This window comes from Protopterus annectens, chromosome 1.part0, assembly GCF_019279795.1.
Source record: "Protopterus annectens isolate FY-2018-M chromosome 1.part0, PAN1.0, whole genome shotgun sequence".
In the NCBI taxonomy this organism is placed as follows: Eukaryota; Metazoa; Chordata; order Ceratodontiformes; family Protopteridae; genus Protopterus; species Protopterus annectens.
In genome coordinates, this window is record NC_056725.1 from 1,678,304,697 (window position 1) to 1,678,330,051 (window position 25,355).

General features: G+C 44.0%; 1 protein-coding gene across 1 annotated transcript in view; it reads right to left on the bottom strand.

The window, feature by feature from the left end:
- PICK1 (protein interacting with PRKCA 1) overlaps nucleotides 1–25,355 on the bottom strand; it is a gene marked incomplete in the record, with an annotated part of 678,344 nt that overhangs the window by 375,017 nt on the left and 277,972 nt on the right. Inside the window, 1 exon segment of the mRNA XM_044068524.1 lies at nucleotides 2,584–2,673. Coding sequence (XP_043924459.1) covers nucleotides 2,584–2,673 — 90 coding nt within the window.

Below are 25,355 nucleotides of genomic sequence, written 5' to 3' on the forward strand. Positions count from 1 at the left end.
AACAAATTTCTGGGCCAGAATGTTTTACACATGGAGCAATCTGCTGTCAAATGGTCCACACCCAACCACTCTACACAGAGCTTGTGGGTGTTTTCAGTTGGGATTTTATGTCTACAGTTTTGACATTTTCTATAACTTTTTTCATTATCTATGTTCATACTGAAGGAGCAACTTCCATTAAACACGCAAACGTTCTATGCGACAGAAAAAGAACAACAAGACACTGGCAGACTAGCCAGAAAAGAACAACTATTTTATGTGCAACAATATCTATAGAAACTATTTAGCAAAAATATTTTACTACTAAATTGTGTTTAAATAAGAAAAACAATGTCAAAACATGCCCAATGCCAAAAGTAATAGAAAAGGGGCTAGAAGGTAAAGAAAAGGTAATCAATGAAGTGCTTAGGGGCAACCAGGAATTTGGGCTAGGCTCTAAGTGGTCCCCTGAACTGCAAGCCTAGTAAGTACCTATGAACAAATGAAGATGTAAGAAATAATTATCAACAACAAAAGTATTTTTAGTAAGAAATAATTGAGGAAGAGCACTTAGTTGAATGCCAAGAAGGAATCCATGTCGGTTCTGGAAGGTTGCAATTGATACTGGAGTAACCTGGATCAGTAGCACATGATGGGGAAAAAAATTAAAAAAAAAAGCTTGAGGCTGGAGCACAAGTTTTGCTGGGTTGGAATCCAACAAGTGGACGGAGGGCTCATAAGTCAGATCACATGGACTGAATGAATAGTACCTCAAGATTTTCATGGAATTTTGCATTTTAGGCCAGTGCACTCATTCATCATAACCTGTACTACTACTACTATTACCATCAGCTTGCACACATCTAGCAATCTCTCTCTCTCTCTGTATATATATATATATATATATATATATATATATGTGTGTGTGTGTGTGTGTGTGTGTGTGTGTGTGTAGATATATATATATATGTGTGTGTGTATATATATATATATATATATATATATATATATATATATATATATATGTGTCTGTGTGTGTATATATATATATATATATATATATATATATATATATATATCTAATTAAAAAAAAACTGCCGCTGTGAAGAACCATAATAATAAATAGTAAAACTTCAGCACAAAGTAATATCCGACTCTAAAATTAAAACACTGAGGCTCAAAACAGATCGAATTAAGCTTTCGTTCTTTATAAACAGCATGGGAAGTTTCCCCCTCAGGGTATTAGGACCCATTCTACTAGAGCAGCCTCTACCTCTGCAGCCTTTCTGAGAGGTGTGCCTACTAAGGACATTCTAGAAGCAGCTACTTGGTCTTCTGTCCATACTTTCACAAAGCATTACAATCTACCTTTGTTTTCTAAATCCAGGGCTGGTTTTGCTTTTGCAGTTTTGCAGGGCCTCCTTACCAACCCTTAATCTGTGATCCATCCTCCCCCCTTTGTCTCCTTACTGGGCTTTGTGAATCAACCCATATGTGAGGACTGCAACAGCGAAACACGAAGAATATAGTACAGTTGTGTATACTTAACATAAATGTAGATGTTCGAGTGTATTCACTGTTGCAGTCCTGGTTTCCCACCCTCCATTCCCCCTTTTTTCCTAAGGTACAGACTATAGATTTTTATTTTTTGTATGACATGTGTCCAGGGTGCTACCATTCCTGGGTTAGCCTTCTTTTGGGGGCTCCTGACAGTTAAGGCAAGAAAGACTGAGGAAATGGCGTCGGCTGCCACCCTTTATACCTGATGTACTGACATCAGTTTTACAATGGGCGACAGCCAACATCATATACCAAGGACTCTGGTATTCGGGCCGACTGAGGGCTACCGGGAGCCGGATAACTCATATGTGAGGACTGCAGCAGTGAAACACGAAGAACATCAAAGGAATGCCTGAAATTGAACCCTACAAGGTGTTTTCTGTGTGCACACCCCGCAATCATGTACGAGTCTGTGTTGCCTCACAACCTAAAAAAAACAGAGCTGCGTTCTCTCTTTTCTATTCTGTCAATCTATTTTGAGGAGATAAAAGAATAAGCATACTTTGCGAAGGCAAAATTAGAAAAAGTACAGATAGTCAAAAGATGCTACATCATCAAATCTAGAATAAATAATATGCTTGAAAAATGAGAAAGATAAAAAAAAGAGAGAATGGTGATCATCACATAAAAATTACAGGGGCATTACCAGCGGGATGCAGCTATTCCAAAATGGGTAGCATGATCCTTTAGATTCACATTTGTTACTCTTAGCAGGTCTTTAGTAAAAAAAATGGTGTAAAACAGCAGCACAAAATACAGATAAACTAACCCTGTATTCAACATGCTTTGTCACCTGCAAAAATTCAGCTCTCATTAGTTTTGTTCTACAGCACAGCCTGCCACTATTAAGCAAACACTATTTAAGCAAATACTCTTAATGGCATCCTTTTTAAATAAAAAAAGCCTTCATAAGAATAAACCTCAAGTAATGCATGCATATTTATCAAATGACTAAGCAGTTGGCATTCAAACAAATATACATTAATTAACTCACTGTATGCACCATACATTCCTTAAAAAAAAAAAAAGAATATGTATAATTACCATTACAGAGGATAGCTCGACTCAGACCAAGTGCATCTGCAGTTCCTGAGCTCATGTTCTCCACCAGCCTGTGTTTCACCTTTTTTAGAACTACAACAAAAAGAGACAGAATTGTGAGTATAAAATCACTGGCACAAATCACCAACAGACAACTTGGCTAAAGCTTTTTGAACCGACTTTGTTTTCTTCATTATGCTTAATGGTTATCAGGAGAGAATTCTCCAGAGAGTACAGCTGGGTAAGTAAACTTACCATAACAATGAATGTTCTAATAGATCACTGTTGTAGTTTCGTAAACTATTTTAGTTCTACCATAATGACCAGTCAGCTTACAAAGCTCAAGGGCACCTTTCACGCTCTCTAACTGTAAGGAACATAAGGGAGTTCTAATAAAAAGAAAGCCACAACGCCATATCAGTCAGAGCCTTTTTGCCTAGGAAAGTGAAGTAGGAGCCCAGAAAGAACAATGCTAGGAAAGAAACCCATTGGTAAACTATACAGACAAGGGTCTATACATTCATGCCTTGGCAATATAAAAATACAATGGCCAAAATACAGGGGCTAGAGGGAGGGGCAGCTACTTCAATAGTAGATGTTCTGATAGAACACTGTTATGGTAAGTTTAGTTACACAACTGTACTATGTTGAACAGTTAAGTCCACTGTTGCAGTAGCCTAGATATTTGGGTTGACTACCAACAGCTTAGAAACTAATATGGGAGAAAAAATAAATAAATTAAGAATTCAGGGAGTCCATGGAGAATGGTCCTAGCAAAGACTGTTCTGGACCAGGTAAAAGAATCCAGTTTGCACTACTTTGTAAAAGTATATACAGAGGTCTGAGCATCTGCCTGTAGAATACTTATAGAGTGCACCCCTTTCTGAAAGCCACCAAAGTCAAAGCCGTTATGGAATGGGCCCTAACTCTTCATGGAAGTGGTTTATTATGGTGAGTATAACAAAAGCAATAGTATGACACAATCATCTGAAAATAGTATGTTTTGACAGTTTCTGCCCTTTCCTCTTACCCTCACCAGATACAAACAGCTGGTCAGCTTTCCTGAAAGCTTGAGTTTTGTCAAGGTAGTATCTGAGCTGCCTGTGGACATCTAGAGTGTGAAGAATCTATTCTCCCCTGTTCTTGAGTTCAGGAAAGAAGACAGGTAAATAAACAGTATGGCTCCAAACCTCCTGGACCACTTTAGGCATAAAACAATGGTTAGGTCTCAAAGAAACAGTGTCCTTCTGAAAAAGAAGGTAGAGTTGGTTGACTAAGAGTGATTGCAACTCAGATACTCCCATAACAAAAGTCAGAGCAAAGAGTAAAACAGTCTCCCATGTTAAAAACCACAATCCAGCCACATGAGCTGGTTCAAATAAAAAAAGAGTAAGCTTTTCAAAAACAAAGGTAAGATGCTAGAATGGAGCCACTTTTTTTCTAGGTGGACAAATATGCAATACTCCTTCATAAACTGCTTAACTAGAAGATGGTTAGAAAGACAGGCTCTAAATGCAGACAATGGCTGATAATTGAACCTTGATAAAGGAATAAGAAAGGCTAGGGGACAGTAACACACAGACAATCAAGAGCACAGAGGCAGCCAGGCCTGAAAAGGGTCCTAATTCTTGGACTGGCACTAATAAGAAGTTATGTACTCACCATAACGTTCCATGTGAGTTGTTCATCTCACCTTCATTCTTGACTGATGGGTTCAGAGCCGATCGGCTCCGGTACGGCCACATGCAAAGCTCGAGGTCTTCCAGTAGCTCAAGGCCAAGCCCCTATCCCATGATGCACTGTGAATTATCTCAGATCTTGTTTGCTGCGTGTACTATAACCAAATAAAATAGCTACGTCCCTAAGGAAGGGAAGAAGAATTGCGCAACAAGGATGAGACCAACATCTAGATCAGCTATCAGCCAGGAGGGGGTAGGAGGGAGGGACATAAGAATGAAGGCGAGATGAACAACTCACATGGAACGTTATGTACATAACTTCTTAATGTGAAGTTTTTCAATCTCGACATTCACTCTTGACTGATGGGTAGCGTCCCAAGCACCAGCAATCTCAAGTGGCTCACGGGAGTACATTATTCAGGACCATGGACCTAGAGGAAGCCCTGTCCCTGGAGGCCTCAAAGGAAGCCCTGTCCATGGAGGCCTATCAACTTTGTAATGAGTGATAAAGGTATGAGGTTTTGACCAAGTGGCTGCTGCACAAATGTTATCAAGGGGCAGTTTGGCTGAAAATGCAGAGGATGTAGAAACTGTTCTGGTTGAGTGAGCTTTCATTTTGTGTTGCAAAGGCATATTAGTAGCTGAATAGACAAAGGTAATACAATCAGATAACCATTTAGACAGAGTTGTTTTAGCCACTGGTCTACCTTTCCTGGATTCAGAGAATGAAACAAAAAGCTGGTCTGATTTCCTAAAATCTTTTGTTCTATCCAAATAAAATCTGAGCTGTCTGTGAACATCAAGCTAGTGCAGCATATACTCCAACTTGTTGGAATGATTAGGGAAGAAAACTGGTAACTCAATAACTTGGTTAATATTGGTTTCTGAACAAACTTTGGGCAAAAAGGAAAGATTTGTCCTAGGTGATACTCTGTCAGCATGAAAAATCAAATAAGGATGGCTGATAGATAAAGCCTAAAGTTCTGACACTCTGCGAGCAGAAGTAATAGCTACCAGAAAAATGGTTTTCCACGACAAATATTTGAGGTTGCAAGATGATGCTGGTTCGAAAGGAGGAAGAATTATATGTGAAAGCATAAAATTTAGATTCCATGGAGAATATGGAGTTTTCACAGGTGGTCTCGTGAAATGTCACCTTGAGAAAGGCTTTGGATAACTTGTGAGACATGATATTTAACTTGTCAATTCCAAGATGAAAATTAGATATAGCAGCCAACTAAACCCGAACTGCTGCTGCCGCCACTCCTTTGTTAAATTCATAGTCAATAATGCTAGTATGGATGTCATGGTGGCTTGGTAAGCATCAATATTATGCTTAGAGACCCATATGGAAAATCTCTTCCACTTACTAAGATATAATCTTCTAGTAGACAGCTTATGAGAAGACAAAAGGATCTGTTTTGTCTCACTGGAAAAGTTATGAAGCCTGGCTATGAGGGGAACTGGAGCAGCCAAGCTGTCAGCTTCAATGACTGCAGAGAGGGTTGAAGGTCCCATGACGGATTTGTCACAAGGTCTGGAACTAGGTCCAGAATCCAGGGATCCTCCAAGAGATGATGTTGAAGGAATGGGAACCAAATCTGCCGAGGCCAATGAGGGACTATAAGCATGATGTTCCTTCCCAGAGATTTTGCTTTCTGTAGAACCTTGAGTATCAATGGTATTGGTGGAAATGCATAGAGGAAACCCGGGGGCCAATCGTGTACGAGTGAATCCCTCGGGGCTTCTCCCAGAGGGGAAATCAGGGCAAAATAGCTTCTGCATTTTGTGTTGATGTGACTGGCAAAAAGGTCGCAGCAAGGCTGGCCCCATTTGCGGAAATCATGTCTGCAATCTCTTTCTTGAGGGACCACTCGTGTGGCAACAAGATTGCCCTGCTTAGTTTGTCTGCTTTCACGTTGGATCTCCCCGGGATGTGCGTTGCCAACAGCTGGGAGGAAATAGCCCACTGCCAAACTCTGAGGGCTTTTCGGCAAAGGGGGTAAGATCTGGCTCCCCCTTGCTTGTTCAAGTACCAGACTACTGACATATTATCTGTCTGAATCACAATCGTTCCTAGAGGAAGAGAGTCCTGGAAGTACTGCAACACCAAAAGGACTGCTCTCATCTCCAGAACATTGATATGCAAGTGTGACTCCTGATCGGTCCATGTGCCTTCGGCAGTCTTTCCTTGAAAATGCCCCCACACCCTATCAGGGAAGCATCCGTGGTCACAATGGCTACTGGAGAGGGTAGAACAAAGGGGCGTCCTATGGTGACATGAAGAGACATCAACCACCACTGGAGATCTTTCTTGCAAGAGCTTGTAATCAATATTATGTGGTTCATGGGTAGTTCATGGTAAGACCACTGAGTGAACAACAACCATTGAAGGATCCACATATGCATTCTTGCTAATGATATGGCTAGGATTGTTGCCACTGTCATACCAAACTCGTTCAGAACATCTGAAGCTGGTGCTCTGTCTTTCGATACCAATGTGCTGACATGCTGATGAAGAAGGAAGACTCTTTTGATAGGTAGGCTTAGAGTGGTGGTAGAGGTGTCTAGCTCTACCTCGATAAAACAATATGCTGCAATGGCGACAAGGCAGACTTTTCTGAGTTGACCATAATACCTAGATGATTGCAGAGTGACAGAGTGTACTCCCTTGCCTGAATAAGTTGATGACTGGTGGTGGCGGTAAGGAGCCAATTGTCTAGGTACGGAAACACCTGGAATCCTAGACGCCTCAGGTGAGCCGTGATCACTGCCATGCATTTGGCGAATACTCTGGGGGCTGTAGTGAGACCAAAGGGCAGGGCTCGAAACTGAAAATGATTGGCTCCCAGCCGGAAATGCAGGTGATCTCTGGATGGCCTGGCCATCTTTATGTGGTTGCACGCATCTTTGAGATCTATCGAGCACATCCAATTGTCTTTCCCTAATAAGGGAAGTATAGACTGAAGTGTGACCATCCGGAACTTCTCTTTCTTTACATATTGGCTGAGTCTGCTGAGGTCCAAAATGGGTCTTCAGTCCCCAGTTTTCTTTGGAACCAAAAAGAATCTTGAGTAAGTTACGGATCCTGCTTGGTCTGCTGGGACTGGCTGGATGACTCTTTTTTTGTAGCAACGTTTGGACCTCTAAAGTTGCCTGTTCCCTGTAACTGGGTGGAATGTCCGGGATTCTCCTTATGGATGGGGGTGTGGGGTGTGGTGTGGCGAAAGGTATGAAGTACCCTCTGGAAATGATACTTTGTACCCAGCTGTCTTTTGCTATTTCTTGCCAGGCATCTGGGTACAAAGATAAGTGACCCCCGACTGCCTCCAGAGCTGGACAGTCGGACCTCCTTTCAGGAGTGCTGGTAGGGTTGCCCAAAGAATTGATCTTTGTCACCCTGATGTTGCAAACCCCCTCTGCCACGAGGGTGGCGTCTTCCACTATTGCCCCCTCCTCTGTCCCTGGAGGGGGGTTCACCACGTGTGTCCTGAAAGGCTTCTTAGGCTTTCCGGAACCACATTTTTCCTCCCCTTTGACCTTTGGGATAAGGTCGGATAGGGGTGGAAAAATGGATTCCGATGGCAGACAGAGTCTTTCCCTCCTGTTCACACCTGGTCAAGGTTTCCTTCACTTTAGGCCCAAAAAGGGATGAGCCATCAAAGTAGGTGTTAATGAAGGATGACTTGAAGGGCTCTGTGAAGGAACACAAGCGCATCCAAGAATGTCTTCTAAGAGCGATTCTTGTACCCGCTGCCCTAATCGTTCCATCAGCTGCATAGGATATGAGACGCATGGATGAGTTGACAATAGAATTTAGGGTAGAAAGTTGGGCAGCAACTTTGATGCACCTGCAGTTACTGTACCCTGAAGAGTATCTCCTAACTCCTTAAGGAGATCTCTTTGCAACCTAGTAAAATGGGTTAAGTAGTTCAGTGAACGGTCAGCAAAAGTCACTGAACTGAACATGAGTTTCCCGTATTTTTCCATGATCCTAGACTGTCTATTAGGAGGATGGACAGACAAGGAAGTCTCAGACATTTCCTTTTTGGTGGCTGCTGCCACCATCACGGCATCAACGGGAATTCCTTTGGTTAAGAATGTTTTGTCTGGTGGGGCTGATATAAACTTGTTAGGCCTCCTAGGGACAGGCTCCATGGACTCCGGTGACTCCCACTCCCTTTGAGAAACCAACTGCATGAACTCATCGAAGGGCGAAGACACCCAGGAGGTGGAAGGTTGAGACCCGATAGCCTTCAATAGAACTGACTCATCCTCAGTAGGGCTTTTGGACTGCCTATCACCCCTCTGCCTAAGGATCTCAAGTATCTCAGCAAAGGAGATATCCTCAGAGGGGGACTGTGGGGACCCTTCTGACTCATCCAAGTCAGTGTCAGATGTTAAAGATTCCTGTGGGGAGTCCAAGTGTCTCCTCTTGCACAATCTCTTCCTGGGAACCTCCTCAGTGGGAGCTTCTGGGAGGTCTCGGAAGAGCAGGGGGCATCCTGTGGGGCTATCTGGGGCTCTACGCTTAGCCTGGACGATGGAAGTAGAAGTAGACACAAGCACTTTAGGGGATGAGGAAGCAAGGCCTGAAGTCGAGGATGTCGTGGGGGACAAAGCTCTCCTCATGGCTTCGAAGGCACCATGACTCCAATGGGAAGGAATCGACGGATCCAAGGGAACCAACAAACCCTCCCGCACCGAGGTAGTGGGCTCCAAGCCAAAAGTAGGAGCCGAGCTCATCCGAGCTGAAGCCCTGAGAGGAAGAGTCGGCATCGACAAGTCGGTCCGACTGTCCTCCCCGGATCCGACTGGGGAGTGTCGGCTCCTAGTGTCCCCGGTCGGCGCCAAGGACGTCAGACTGAATGGAGCGGAGGACACTGGGGCAAGTCTTGGCTCCAAAGGCTCCACGATCAACAGGTCTGCTTCTTCTGGCTCCAAAGGGCCGATACAGCTCAGAGGAGGAGAAGCTCCGAAGCCGCTTGGGTCAGAGCCAACAACAATTTAGCAAGGCCTGGTGCCTGTAAATGCTTCTTCACCAATTGATCCATATCCAAATCTGAAAGGCTGACAGATGATCTAGATGAATGCACCGATGGTGCCGAATGGAGCAATGGTGACTGAAGCACTTCAGAAACTGTCTCCAATGCTGTGAGCCGGCTCCGAAAAGAAAAGACAGTCAGCTCCGAAATTTGTGGAGCCGATGTCACAGAGTCATCAGATTTATTTGATTTTTTTGAATGCTTGGAGTCCTTAGATTCATAAGATGACTTAGAGAAGATTTGCTGGCCACATCCTGGTCACTCAAATCCTCTTGAAAGGGGTGTTTAAGCAAGCCCCTATCCATTAACTTCCTTTTCCTTTCTAACAGAACCCTGGAAGAAAAGGAATGGCAGACAGCACAAGATTCTTGCAAGTGGACAGCCCCCAAGCAATGCACACATGTAACATGTCCATCAGTAGCTGACATTTTCTTGTTACAGTCCGGACATTTTTTAGAACCGGACTTTGGATGCTTTTCCTTAGCATCAGCCATGATCCCACTCTGAAAACACAAGCGGATTAACAACTGGTATATATTTAGACTAATAGGCACACAAACGCACAAAAGAGCCTAAGCTAAAGGTATCCAAGAACTACTACACTAATTAAAAAACACACGCAAATTAACAATGAGTATAAATTTAGACTACTAGGCTCTAAACGCACACAAACACACAAAAGAGCCTAAGCTAAAGGTATCCAAGAACTACTACACTAATTAAAAAACACACGCAAATTAACAATGAGTATAAATTTAGACTACTAGGCTCTAAACGCACACAAACACACAAAAGAGCCTAAGCTAAAGGTATCCAAAACTACTACACTAATTATAACTATTATCTAAACAACTACACACAGAACTTTAACAATATACTATCCAAAGAGCTAGGCCAAAAAAAAGGCCAAAAATTTAAAGAGGCAATATATATATATATATATATATATATATATATATATATATATATATATATATATATATATATGTAAAGCACACGGGAAGGGGATTGCAATGGAACTATAAGAGCTCGACAATTAACTACCTATTCCAAAAAATACTAAAAGTATACAATAAAGACTAAATAGAGAATTTTTAAAGATTACTGGCCCGAGCTTTCACTGGAACCTCCGATAAGATGTCACGGCAAACTAAATCTGAGGTAATTCACAGTGCATCATGGGATAGAGGCTTGGCCTCGAGCTACTGGAAAACCTTGAGCTTTGCATGTGGCCGTACCAGAGCAGATGGATCGGCCCCAAACCCATCAGTCAAGAGTGAACGGCGAGATTGAACTTCACATCTAGAATTTTTTTTCCATTTGCACATATATGATGTTCTAGCAGTAGTTTTTTTGTCTCCTTCAGCACCTGCTACACATCCTCAGGGAAAAAAAAGTGCCTAAAAGGTATCAAGACTCTAACACCCCAGCAGTTAGCTGAATATTTTTCAGACTGGAGTGTATCAAACGACCCATCTTGTGTATGTAAATCCAGTCTGCAGGAAAGCATGTGGTAATTGCCCTTGAGCGGATTGAAAAGAAGGGAGAACCACTGTTGCCAGGACCTAAAGGGTGTCACCATCATAATTTTTTAGATGTCCTTCTGAATCTTCAGAAGAATTCTGGAAATCATAAGAAAAGGTAGAAAAGCATACAGAAACATTCCTGCCCATAGGAATGAGAAGGCATCCGTCTTCCAGGCCGGTTTGCAGAGTCTTGGAGCAGAATTTCTTTAGCTGCCTGTTTTGATGGGAGACAAAAAGATCTACTTGATATGTTTCCCACAGTTAGATCAATTCTTGGAAGACCCCATGTTGAGGTTTCAATTTGTGATGGTCTGTCCTTGACCTGCTTAGTCTGTCGACTGTTAAATTTTGCTCTGACAAAATGTTTGAAGCCTGCAGTGTCAAACTAAGCTGAGTTGCTTTCTTTAACACTATCATCACATATCTGTAAAAAGGGTATAATCTGCTGCCCCACTGTTTTACCACATCACTGTGGTGTTGTCTGTGTAAACTTGCAGAAATCCAGGAGAAGAGAAACAATGTAAGGCTTTCACAACATTGATCACTGTCAACATCTTGCTGATATTTATATACTTCTATGTGTTGTAAAAGTTTCACAGAGCTTGCATGTTTACCCTTTGGAAACCACTCCCTACACCAGGTCTGATACATCTGTAATAAAAAGACAAAGGTCAACAATGGCTCTGGTAAATCCTCCTCACATCCAGGAATACTGTGCATCACAAAAAATTTGCCACAGGAAGAACAAGTACAAAAACCATAACAGAAATGCGAGGAGATAGCAGTCCACAACATTAAGGTACAGGACTGACTTTACTTCCTTGTTATTTAAGAAAAATAAAAAATAAAAACACTTAAACATTACAATATAAAGCAACAGGCATAAACAGTCCAAAAACTTCAGATGTAAATTCCTGTTCTATGAAGGTACTGAAAAAACAAATTCAAATAGGTTTTGTCACCAGAATAACTCAGCTTACATTTAGGATAAGCACTTTCATCCACCAACCGGACGTCATCAGATTAAATTTTCAATAACAGCTTTAACCCTGGAAAACTAATATATACATAAAAAATACAAAGTATTATGAACCATGATGACAACCTAATGCATAGTAATGAGCACAGCCTACAACTAATAGCTAGTCTTATGTAACATAAGTCATTTTTTTATAATCCACACTGAAATAAGAAAACAGAAAGAGTACTGAAAAAAAAAGTCAAAACATACTGAAGTGCAGAAAGTACAGTTGTGTACACTTACCATAAATGTAGATGTTCAAGTGTATTCACTGTTGCAGTCCTAAACAATGGGTTTATCCAGCTCCCGGTAGCCCTCGATCGGCCAGAATACCAAAGGCAAGTAAAAAGGACATCGGCTGTCGTCGGTTGTAAAGGACGTCAGGGCGTCCGATACAAAAGGAGGCAGCCGACGTCACTTCTTCAGTCTTTCTTGCTATAACAGTCAGAAGCCCCCAGAAAACAAGGCTTAAACTAAATTCAGCTTGTACCATAGGAAAAGAGGAAAAGAGAAAAAGGGGAAGGAGGGAAGGAAAGCAGGACTGCAACAGTGATACACTCAAACATCTACATTTATGGCAAGTGTACACAACTGCATTATGTTCATCGTGTTTCACTGTTGCAGTCCTAACCAATGCGTTGATTACCAAATCCCAGAGAAAAGGGTGGAGGAACCAACAGAATCAAGGATTGGAGATAATGCCCTGCAGAACAGCAGTGGCAAACCCTGCCCTGACTCTAGAAAACAAAGGCAAATTATAATGCTTTGTGAAAGTGTGAACAGAAGACCATGTGGCAGCCTCCAAAATGTCTTTAGTAGGGACACCCCTTAAAAAGGCTACAGAAGTGGAAGCTGCTCTAGTTGAGTGGGTCCTAACCCCTTGAGGAGGAACCTTGCCATGAAAGGAGTAACAAAGAGATACAATGTGCAATCCATTTAGAAATGGTTGGCTTAGAAATAGCCTTGCGCTGGGCTCTAGGGGCAAAACTGACCAATAACTGTGCTGATTTCCGATGGTCTTTAGTCCTGTCCAGGTAAAACCTGAGCTGTCTGTGCACATCAAGAGAATGTAGGATCCGTTCACCTCTATTCCGAGGATTAGGAAAGAAGGTAGGAAGGTGTATGGGACTGATAAAGAGTCAGGCTAGAAACCACCATAGGCATAAAGGAGGGGTTGGTTCTTGGAGAGTCCCTATCTGCATGGAATATAAGAAAGGGTTCTATAGCCATCAAAGCTTGTAGCTCCGAAACCCTCCTTGCTGAAGTTATAGCCAAGAGGAAGGCAGTCTTCCAAGAGAGAAACTTTAAATCTGCAGTGGCAGCTGGCTCAAAAGGAGGAAGAGTGAGTTTCTCTAGAACAAAATTAAGATCCCAGGCTGGAGTAGGTGCCCTTCTGCGAGGTTTTAAGTTGCAAGCACCTCTGAGAAACATCTTCATCAGGGGGTGAGGGAAAATGGGTTGTTCAAAAGAACAATGAGCAGAAATGGCTGAAGCATGGATCTTGACAGAGGAAAAAGAAAGACCACCCTGAAGCAAATCAGCCAGGTATTCCAGGATCAGAGGAAGGATAGGCTGAGAAGAAGATTCCCCTCTAGCCTGCATCCAATGAGAGAATCTTTCCCATTTGCCAGCGTAGGACTTCCTAGTGCTAGGTCTCCTGGCCTCCCTCAGCAAGTCAACCACCTGCTGGGAAAGGGAAGAAGAAAAGGGAGTAGTCATACAATGAGCCATGCTGCCAAATATAGAGAATGAAGATGAGGATTGTAGAATGTTTCCCCCTTCCTGAACTAAAAGGTCTGGCTTCAGAGGAAGATGCCAAGGAGGAAGGTGGGAGAGACTGCGAAGCAGCGGATACCAATGCTGTCTGGGCCAGTACAGAGCTATGAGAATAGTCCTTGGTCGTTTGTCCATGATCTTCAGTAATACTCTGGGGAGAAGAAGAAGGAGAGGACGGAAGGCATAAACTGACAGCGGCGTCCAAGGGAAGGACAGAGCATCCACTCTCCAGGCTCTGCTGTGATGCCGTCTGGTGTAAAAAAGAGGTAGAAGATGGTTGTCTGGGGAGGAGAAAAGATCCACCTGCAGTGTGCCCCAACGCTGAATGATGCTGTAAAAGACTGCTCTGTTCAACTGCCACTCGTGAGGATCCAGGGTTTGTCTGCTCAACTGGTCTGTCAAAACATTGAGCCTTCCTGGAAGAAATTGAGCTAGGAGATGCAGGCCCAGGGATGCTGCTATGAACCAAAGATTCATGCTCTGCCTACACAGGGGGTAAGAATGAGTCCCTCCCTCCTTGTTGATGTACCACATGACTGTGGTGTTGTCTGTCCTGATGAGCAGGGTCCCTGGGGAAAGAAGATGCGTGAAAGCTAGTAAGGCCTGCTGAACTGCTATCAACTCCTTTAGATTTATGTTCAGGTGCCTCTGCTGGGCATTCCAATGTCCCTGTATGCATCTGCCCTCCAGGTGAGCTCCCCAGGAGTAGTCCGATGCGTCTGTGCTAAGAACTTGAGTGGCAGAAGGTGGGCGTAAAGGCATGCCTTTGTTTTGTAGATAGGCTGTTGCCCACCATAGAAACTCTGTCTGCAGACATGGAAGCAGAGGAATCATCACATCCAGGTCCTGTGTGTGTTGACAACAAATGTTCTTGAGGTACCATTGCAATTTCCTCATATGCAGTCTTGTATATGGGAATCATGAGAATGCAAGAGGCCATGTATCCCAGAGCTTGCAGGTATTTCCTTGCAGGGAGCTGAGACAGGCTTGCCAAGTCCTTGAAGTAAACTGAAAGAGTTGTCTGCTTCTCCTGGGTGAGATATATCACCTGGGCGGCTGTGCTCAGACTCGCTCCCAGGAATGTTATCTCCTTGGATGGCACCATTTTTGATTTTTCCTCGTTGAGAGTGTAGCCCAGGGAAGAGAGAAGAGTCTTTACGAATTCTAGATCCTTTAACAGCTGTTCCCAAGAATTTGTTTGAATCAGACAGTCGCCCAAGTATGGATGCATCTGAGTTTTCTTCGACCTGCAAAAAGCAATGACTGGAGCTAGGCACTTTGTGAAAACTCTGGGAGCAGTAGATAAGCCAAAGGGCAGCGCAGAGAATTGATAACATTGCTTGCCCACCCTGAAATGATGGTATTGCCTGCAACTTTCCCTGATAGGGATGTGCAAATAAGCTTCTCTGAGATCCAAAGTTACATGTCAGGAATCCTTTTCTAACACTGGCAGCAACTGATGCAGAGTGAGCATTTTAAACTTTGGAATTACCAAGAAAGAGTTCAGAATGGACAGATCTAGGATAGGACGCCAGGTGCCTTCTTTTTCTGGAAATAGGAAAATTCTGGAATAGAAACCCTGGCCTACGTGCTGAGCAGGAACTGATTCTATTGCTCCCAGAAGAAAGAGAGACAAATTTGTTTTTCTACTTCTGCCCTTTGGTTTGGAGGAGCATCGGGGAATAGTACAGTTGTGTACACCTACCATAAATGTAGATGTTCGAGTGTCTTCACTGTTGCAGTCATAACTGTAGGGTGCTCCTGCCGGCAGGCAGCCCGAGGTCGGCCAGAATCCCAAAGTCTGGGTCCGGCGTCGGCTGTACAAGCTAGTACCCTGACGTCAGTACGCTTTGGTACATAGCCCTCAGCCGACGCCATCTTCTCCAGCCTTTCTTGCCCTAGATGTCAGAAGTCCCCAATAAAACAAAAATGAATCCAACAAGGAAACACAAATACACCACAAAAAGAAAAAGGTAGAAAAAGAGGGGATAGGAGGGAGGAAACCGACTGCAACAGTGAAGACACTCGAACATCTACATTTATGGTAGGTGTACACAACTGTACTATGTTCTTCGTGTTTCACTGTTGCAGTCATAACTGTAGGGTGGAATCCCAAAGCAGTGTAAAAGGGAGGAGGCTTTAGATAGAAGAAGGGGAGGCAAGAATACCCTGCAAAACAGCAGAGGCAAAGCCTGCCCTGGTCTTAGAAAACAGAGGGAGATTGTAGTGCTTAGAAAAAGTATGCACAGAACTCCAAGTGGCAGCTTCCAAGATATCCTTGGTAGGGACTCCTCTGAGGAAAGCTGTAGAAGTGGCAGCTGCTCTAGTAGAATGACTTCTAATGGTACCTGGAAACTGTTTCCCATGATGAGTGTAACAAAATCTGATTCCATAAGCAATCCATTTGGAAATAGTTTGTTTAGAAATAGGCTTTCCAAGAGAACTGGAGGCAAAAGAAACAAACAATTGATTAGACTGTCTGAACTCTTTAGTCTTGTCCAGGTAAAATCGTAATTGTCTGTGCACATCTAATGAATGCAAAATCCTTTCCCCTTTATTTTGAGGATTTGGAAAGAAAGTAGGAAGGTGAATTGTCTGATTTAAAGCCACTTTCAAAATCACCTTAGGCATGAAAGTAGGATTGGTCCTCAAGGATACTCTGTCCTGATGGAAAATAAGGTATGGTTCCACAGCCATGAGAGCTTGCAACTCTGAGACCCTTCTGGCAGAGGTCAATGCTAATAAAAGGACAGTCTTCCAAGATAAAAACTTAATATCTGAAGATGCAGCAGGCTCAAAAGGAGGCAAAGTAAGTTTTTCTAAAACATAATTAAGATCCCAGGCAGGGACAGGAGGGGTCCTGGGAGGCCGCAAATTTCTAGCCCCTCTCAAGAATTGCTTCACCAAAGGATGAGAAAAAACAGGAGGATCAGAACTGAAGTGAGCAGAAATAGCAGAAGCATGAATCTTAATGGAAGAAAAGGAAAGTCCTTTAGATAAAAGTTCCGAAAGGTAAAGCAAAATAGAAGAGATCAGGAACCAGAGGATCCGAGCCTCGGTCCTGCATCCAAATACAAAACCTCTTCCATTTAGAGGCATAGGATTTCCTAGTGCTAGGCCGTTTAGCTTCCAGAAGAACATCCAAAACTTGTTTGGGAAGACTAGAGGAAATCAAATTCCTTTGAAGAGCCAAGCTGCCAGGCAAAGGGTCTTGAGATTGGAATGTAGTAACTGACCCTGATGCTGGGACAGAAGCGAAGGGTTCAGAGGGAGAATCCAAGGAGGCCCCAAGAACAGGTGTTTTAAAGTTGGATACCAAAACTGTCGAGGCCAATTTGGAGCAATCAAGATTAGGAACTTGGGCTTGTCCTGTTTTATCTTCAGTAATACCCGAGGTAGTAGAGGAAGAGGAGGGAAGGCATATCCTGAAAGGCTTCTCCAGCTGAAGGACAAGGCATCCACTCTCCAAGCTGTTTTGTGGAAGGACCTGGTGCAAAAGCGAGGCAGCTGATGATTGAGATGGGATGCAAACAGATCTATCTGGGGACATCCCCAAACTGCGGTAATCCTGTTGAATAAGTTGGTGTCTAGCATCCATTCGTGAGGATCTGAAATGTTTCTGCTCAGGCTGTCTGCTAAGAGATTCTGTTCCCTGGAATGAATTGAGCCTGGAGATGTAGATTCAAATTTAGAGCTGTGTCCCATAAAGCCATAGCTAGTCTGCAAAGGGGTAGAATGAGAACCCCCTGCTTGTTGATGTACCACATGACCGTGGTGTTGTCTGTCGAATTAGCAGAGGCCCTGGTTGCAAAAGGTTCTTGAAGGCTAGAAGGGCATTTTGAACTGCCAACATTTCCTTCAGATTGATGTGCCAGTGAAGATGGTCCTTTGTCCAGGTTCCCTGCTGGCAATTGTCTAGAAAGTGTGCTCCCCAAGCATAATCCGAGGCGTCCGTGGTTAGGATTTGAGTAGGTTGAGGTAGACGAAAAGGCTTTCCTTCGTTTAAAGTGCAGACCCTGGACCACCAGAGGAACTCCCTCTGAAGGCAGGGGATCAGAGGAATCAGAATATCCAGATCGTGGTAATGCTGTGACCATACACTTTTCAGATACCATTAAAGCTTTCTCATATGAAGCCTTGAGTTTGGAATCAACAGAATGCAGGAAGCCATGTAGCCCAGAGCCTGCAGGAATTTCCTTGCAGTGAGCTGAGATAGAGTTGCCAAGGTGCTGAAAGTAAGAGCCAGCTGAGTTTGTTTTTCTGGAGTGAGGAAGGCCCTTTGTAAGGTTGTATTTAAGAGGGCTCCCAAGAATACCATTTGTTGAGAAGGGATCAAATGTGACTTTTTTGTGTTCACTGAGAATCCCAGTAGGAGGAGAAGACGTTGAACAAAGTCCAGATGTTGAAGTAGAAGATCTTTGCTGTCTGCCTGAATAAGGCAGTCGTCCAAATAGGGGTAAATCTGGATCCCCTGAAGTCTGCAGTAAGCCACTACTGGTGCCAGGCACTTGGTAAAGACTCTGGGCGCAGTAGATAAACCAAAGGGCAGTACAGAGAATTGAAAGTGCCTCGAACCTGCCTTGAACCTGAGGAATTTCCTGCGTTCCTGCCTGATGGGAATGTGTAAGTAGGCTTCCTTTAAGTCCAATGTCACCATCCAGGCGTCCTGAGAGAACATTGGAATTAGTTGCTGCAGAGTAAGCATCTTGAATTTTGGAATTTTCAAAAAGGTGTTTAACACAGAAAGGTCCAGAATAGGTCTCCATGAGTTTTGTTTTCTTGGAACCAGAAACAGTCTTGAATAAAAACCTTTTCCCATCTCCGAGAGTGGAACAGGCTCTATGGCTCTCATGGCCAGAAGAGCATCCACTTGATTTAAGGCCTCTGACCATTGATGTTTTGGCAGATCTGGCCAACCGTGAGCCCTTGGCAAAGTGTGAAAGTGGAATTTGTAACCCTTTAAAATCACGTCCAATACCCATCTGTCCTGGGTAATATGAGTCCAATTTCTGTAAAAAAGAGACAGTTTTCCTCCGAGAGGGGCATCCAGGTGAAGGGGTCCCGTAGCCCAACCGAGAGAGTCATTGAGTTTGCTTTCTTTGAGATTGGGATCTGTCTTCTCCCCTTCTAGGTGAAGAAGCAGTCCATTGTCTAGGTCTGTAAGAGGCCTGACCTTGACCACGACCTCTGGAGCGTCTATATCTGCCCCTTTGAGGCCTGTCAGACGTGGGAAAGGACCAATTTTTAGAGGGCCAATTCCTGGAAAATCTAGGAGGCTGAACTTGCAAGAAATCCTTTACAGTCTGCATAGACTTTGCCTTTTCTTCCATCTTTTTAATAACTTCCTCAGCCTTGGATCCAAAAAGAACATCATGTTGAACAGGGGCATCTAATAACTTTGCCTTAACCTGTTCAGGTAAACTTTGTTCACGAAGCCAGGCATGTCTCCTGATAACAGTACCAGAGGCAGCAGCCCTGCAAGAAGCATCCAAAGCATCAAAACCACAATGTAAACTATGTTTGTTCACTTGTTCAGTAGCATGCAAGACATCCTGAAGTTCCTTATCCTCTGCACATGCAGGAAGGGAAGCAAGCTTTTGCTTTAAAACAGACAAAAGAAATTGCTGATACTTAAACATATGAAACTGGCAATTTAAAGCCCTTACAGACAGTGTAGCAGAAGTATATACCTTTTTTCCCCACCTGTCTAAAGCACGAGAATCCTTCTCAGAGGGAATAGGATTTTTAGAAGTAGCAACCTTAGCAGCCTTAGAGCCCTGAGAAATAGTTTCAGGATCCGCAGAAGGGTTTTTAAATAAGAATAAATGAGAGTCAGGGACCCTATAAAATCTATCAGGCTTAGAAGGAGCAGGAGGCATGGAATCAGGATTCAAATTAACCTCAGAAAAAGCATCATCTACAATGTCCAAAACAGGAGGGATAGCTAAAGGCCTATGCTGAGGAAGAAGAAGAAATTCCCTAAGCCTCTTCTTGGAAGCAGAATACTCCTGTCCTTCCCAATGAAAATGTTCCCTCATCTCATGCAAGGTTTCCCCAAAAGAGAAATCCTCAGGCGGAGGCCGAGGGTAAAGAGTCCTCAGCATCCGAATCCTCATAAGGAGGAAAGGAATAGTCCTGATCTGAGGAAGAAACAGAAGATACAGAAGCCTGGTCAGAGGAATCCAGAGTAACATCCTGTCGAGGCCTTTTCTCAGGAGGGGTGAGAACCCTAATCATTGTAAGCAAATCTTCAGCCATCTTTAATAATTGCTTCTGTGTCCTGGGAGTAGATTCAGAAGCAGCTTGAGCAGGAACTTTAGACTTAACAGGAGTCTTTGTCTTTGCCTTTGAAATAGTGATGTGAGTAGGCCTGAAAACCCCCTCAGAAGCCGGTACCTGCACAGCGGTTCGGACCCATCTGAAGGAGCGACGTCCGAAGGTCCTGCAGCAGTTAAAATAGTGGGCCTTGATGGCTCCCCATGGGAATCCGTATCTGCCATTGGTTCAGAAGTGGCGGACGACAGGGGCTGCAAAAGCGCCTCCCTGACGACAGCCAAACGGACGCTGGCTCCAGCTGCAACGAGTCCTGTTTGGACCTCGGAGGCCTGTCTTTGTCTTTGCGCTTCTTTTGAATTCCGGTAGTGTCCGACGACATTCTATAATTGAAGCGTCTGCCAAAATAATTTAAAGCCCAATCGTACCTGCGCTTAATAGTACGAGAGTTGAACCTGGCACAGAACCAACAACAAGAAACGTCGTGGTCAGGGCCTAAGCAAGGTAGACAGTAAGAGTGGAAATCTTTATGAGGTATTTGTTTCCCACACGTTATACAATTGTTAACTTTTTCTGACATCGGAGGAACAAGAAAAAGATTCCCCAACGGGGTACTTAGCTTTGAGAAGAGAAGTAAGAACTTCGGACCGACAACAACAAAATACGCTGTTTGAAAATCGCCAACCAACGACTTGCGAGCTGCTTTCCACCGCACAGCAAGAAAGACTGGGGAAGATGGCATCGGCTGAGGGCTATGTACCAAAGCGTACTGACGTCAGGGTACTAGCTTGTACAGCCGGACCCAGACTTTGGGATTCTGGCCGACCTCGGGCTGCCTGCCGGCAGGAGCACCCTACAGTTATGACTGCAACAGTGAAACACGAAGAACATCCTTTGGGAACTGGAAAGGTGTGGAAAGAAAACTAGTGGCTTAGGGATACAATTCTGAGTACCCATCTGCCATCCATGACAGTGGCCCAGACATTTGTAAAAAGGGCCAACCTTCCCCATAAAGGACTCTCCAGGCAAGCAAGAACAGGCAGAAGTTGGATAAAGTCATTGAGAGTGTTTTGATTGAGATGCAGGCTTAGAACTTCCCACCTTGGAAGTGGAAGCTTGCCAACGCCTAGACCTTTGAGGGGTAGCCGCCTGCCCCCGAGAAGATTTTAACCTCTAGTCCTTGAATGGTTCTGTCTGCTGGAATTAGGACACCTCCAACTCTTAGAAGGGTATCGTGGTCAAGGCCCAGACAAATAATACAACGGGAATGAAAATCTCTATGGGAAATCTGATTTCCACAGGTTAGACAATTATTAACCTTTTCGGACATTTGTTAAGGCAGGAAAAGAGGATCACCAATGGGGTAAGCTGCAGTAGACTTCAACTTTGTAGTTCGAAATGAAAAAAGGTAAATTGCCGACCGGCACTCATGCAAGAAATGCTTCTGCTTCGGGCTCCATGGCAAGGAAGACTGAGGAAGTGACATCGGCTGCTTCCCTTTGTATAGGACGTCCTGATGTCCTTTACAACCGACAGCCGACATCGTATTTACCTACCTTTGGTATTCTGGCCGATCGAGGGCTACCGAGAGCCGGATAGCCCAGTGGTTAGGACCGCAACAGTGAAACACTATGAACATCGGATTCTATTGCTCCCAGATGTAACAGAGACAAAATTTGCTTTTCTACTTCTGCCCTTTGATCTGGAGGAACGTCCGGGAATCCTTTGGGTACTGGAAAGGTGTGTAAAGAAAACTTGTGCCCTAGGGATACAGTTCTGAGTATCCATTTGTCATCCGTGATGGTGGCCCAAACATTTGCAAATAGGGCCAACCTTCCCACTAAAGGACTCTCTGGGCAGGCAAGAACAGGCAGAAGTTGGACGAAGTCATTGAGAATGTTTAGATAGAGATGCAGGTTTAGAACTTCCCGTCTTGGAAGAGGAAGCTTGCCAACACTTAGACCTTTGAGGGGTAGCCCCCTGCCCCCTAGAGAAGATTTATAACCTCTAGTCCTAGAATGGCTCTGTCTGCTAGTAACAGGGAACGACCAGCTCTTAGAAGGGTAATTCCTGCTAAAGCAAGGAGGCTGAACTTGCAGAACGTCTTTAACTGTCTGCATAGACTTGGCCTTGTCTTCCATCTTCTTGAGCACTTCCTCTGCTTTGCTGCCAAAAAGACTGTCCTTATGCAAAGGTACATCTAAAAGCTTAGCCTTAACAGGCTCTGGTAGGGGCTGCTCCCTGAGCCAAGCATGCCTTCTAATAACAGAGCCAGTAGCTGTAAGCCCTACAGGAGGCTTCTAGAATGTCAAAGCCACAATGTAATAAATGTTTATTGACAAGACTGGCAGAATTCAGCAAATCTTGCATATCCTTACTCTCCACCAACTGAGGCACACCTGCTGTCCTATATTTAATAGCTTCCAAGGTGTGCTGCTGGTACTTCAGCATATGAAAAAGCAAATTAGTAGACCTACTAGATAGAGTGGCAGAGGTAAAACCTTTTTACTCCACCTATCTAGGTTCCTGGATTCCCTGTCAGAAGGAACAGGATTTTTAGTAACAGTGGCCTTAACTCCTTTAGGGCCTTGAGAAATAACCTCTGGATCAGCCAACGGAGTCCTGAAAAGAAACAAATGAGAATCAGGAACTCTATAGTACCTGTCAGGCTTCCTGGGAGCATGAGGAACCGAATTTGGGTCAAAGAATTTTCCAGAAAAACATCATCAACCACTTCCAACACAGGGGGAATAGCCAAAGGCTTATGCTGAGGCAAATCCAAAAATTCCCTGATCCTTTTCTTAGAAAGGGGGTAATCCTGACTTTCCCATTTAAAATGTTCCCTGAGAGTATTTAAAGTATCACCAAAAGAGAAATCCTCTGGAGGAGAAGCAGAAATGATAGACTCCTCTGTGTCTGAATCCTCAAAAGGAGAGAAAGCTTGAGAAACTTCTTCTTCATCCACAGAAATACGAGAAGTATCCAAACCTGAAAAGGACAAAGCCTCAGGAGAAACATCCCTATCCCTTTTTGAAGGAGGAGGCTGTGAACCCCTAATAAGAGTCAAAAGGTCAAAAGACATTTTAATCATTTGAGAATGAGGGGAACGAGAGGAAAAGTACAGTTGTGTACACTTACCATAAATGTAGATGTTTGAGTGTATTCACTGTTGCAGTCATTACAATTGGGTTATCCTGCTGGCAGGCTACCCTCAGTCGGCCTGAATTCCAAAGTCTAGGTCTGGCGTCGGTTGCTGTCGCCTCTTCCCTGAGGTCAGTGCGCCAGGGGTATAAAAGATGCAGCCGACGCCATTTTCTTCAGTTTTTCTTGCCCCAGACGTCAGGTGCCCCCAAAACGGTAGGCTAAAAATGTCAATAAAACATGCATGCACAAAAGTATATATTTTGCCTTTGTCTACAAGCAAATACACCACATAGGTTGTATAGAATAGAGAAGTACGGATAAGTTCCAGCAAAGAAATGGGGGATGGCGGGTGGGTAACCTGGACAGCAACAGTGAATACACTCGAACATCTACATTTATGGTAAGTGTACACAACTGTACTATGTTCTTCGTGTTTCACTGCTGCAGTCATTACAGTTGGGTTGAATCCCAAAGCTAAGGTTGGGAGGCTGGAGCTAAATAGCATTAGGAGTGGCTATTAGGCCCTGCAGAACTGCAGTGGCCAAGCCTGCCCTGGATTTAGAGTAGAGTGGTAAGTGATGGTGCTTTGTGAAGGTGTGCACTGAACTCCAAGTAGCAGCCTCTAAAATGTCTTTGGTTGGTACTCCCCTGAGGAAGGCTGCTGAAGTGGCTGTTGTTCTGGTTGAATGTGGCCTAATGCCCTTAAGTACTGGCTTGCCATGTTGTGAATAGCAGAAATGAATGCAGTGGTCTATCCACTTTGAAATAGTCTGCTTTGAGATAGCCTTTCCTTGTGATCCTGCAGCATATGCCACTAGTAATTGCTCTGTCTTTCTGAAAGCTTTGGTTCTGTCCAAATAGAAGCGTAGCTGTCTGTGTATGTCCAAAGAATGCAGAATTCTCTCCCCCTTATTTTGTGGGTTTGGATAAAAGGTAGGCAGATGAATAGTTTGGTTAAGGGCCACACTGGACACTACCTTAGGCATAAATGTCGGGTTTGTCCTCCGAGAAACCCTGTCTGGATAAAAAATGATAAAAGGTTCCACAGCCATGAGTGCCTGTAGCTCTGAGACATCTTGACAGAAGTTACTGCTAGGAGCAGAGCTGTTTTCCAAGATAAAAACTTTACATCAGCTGTAGCGGCTGGCTCAAAAGGAGGCAGGGTGAGTTTTTCCAAGACATAATTGAGGTCCCACGCAGGTATTGGTGATCTCCTTGGAGGCCTTAAATTTTTGGCCCCTCTGAGGTACTGCCTTAATAAAGGATAAGAAAAGATTGGTGGCTCTGTATTATAATGAGCCGAAATGGCAGAGGCATGAATTTGTATAGATGAAAAGGATAGGCCTTTGTCCAGCATCTCAGTCAAGTATTGCAAAATCTGAGGAATATTTGGCACAGCTGTGTCAATTCCTTGTGCCTGGTCCCAAGCACAGAACCTCTTCCATTTTCCAGCATAGGATTTTGTAGTACTAGGCTTCCTGGCCTCCAAAATGACATCCATCACCGCTTTAGTGAGAGGTGTGTTTTGTAGGACTACATTATCCACCATGCTGCCAGATTTACGGTCTTGAGTTGGCTGTGCAGGATCTGATTGTTCTGCTCGGACAGTAGATGAGGCACTTGAGGTAAGGTCCAGGCTGGGCATTGAGACAAGTTCCTTAGGATTGGATATCAGTACTGACGTGGCCAGTCTGGGGCAATCAGTATCATTTTTGGCTTCTCCTGTCTGACCTTTAGGAGTACCTTGGGGAGGAGAGGCAGAGGAGGAAAGGCATATACTGTTAAGTTTTTCCAGCTGAAAGATAGGGCATCCACTTTCCATGCTTGCCTGTGATAAGTCCTTGTGCAGAATCTCTTTAGTTGGCAGTTGTGAGGTGAGGCAAACAGATCTATGTCCGGGCATCCCCATTTCCTTGTTACCATGCTGAAGACTTGTGGATCCAATTTCCACTCGTGGGGATCCATGAGATTTCTGCTTAGTTCGTCTGCCAGAGTATTTATCTTTCCTGGCAGGAATTGTGCCTGCAGATGTACTTGGTAAGTCAATGCTGTGTCCCACAAAGTCATGACTAGTCTGCAAAGGGGGTAAGAATGAGTGCCTCCTTGCTTGTTTATATACCACATGACTGTGGTATTGTCTGTCTTTATTAGTAGTTGTCCCGGATGAAGTAGGTCCTTGAAGGCTGTCAGGGCATTTTGAACAGCTAGCATCTCTTTTTGACTGATATGTAGATGCATTTGGTTTGCGGACCATGTGCCCTGAATACATCTTCCTGCCATGTGGGTTCCCCAGGCATAATCCGATGCATCC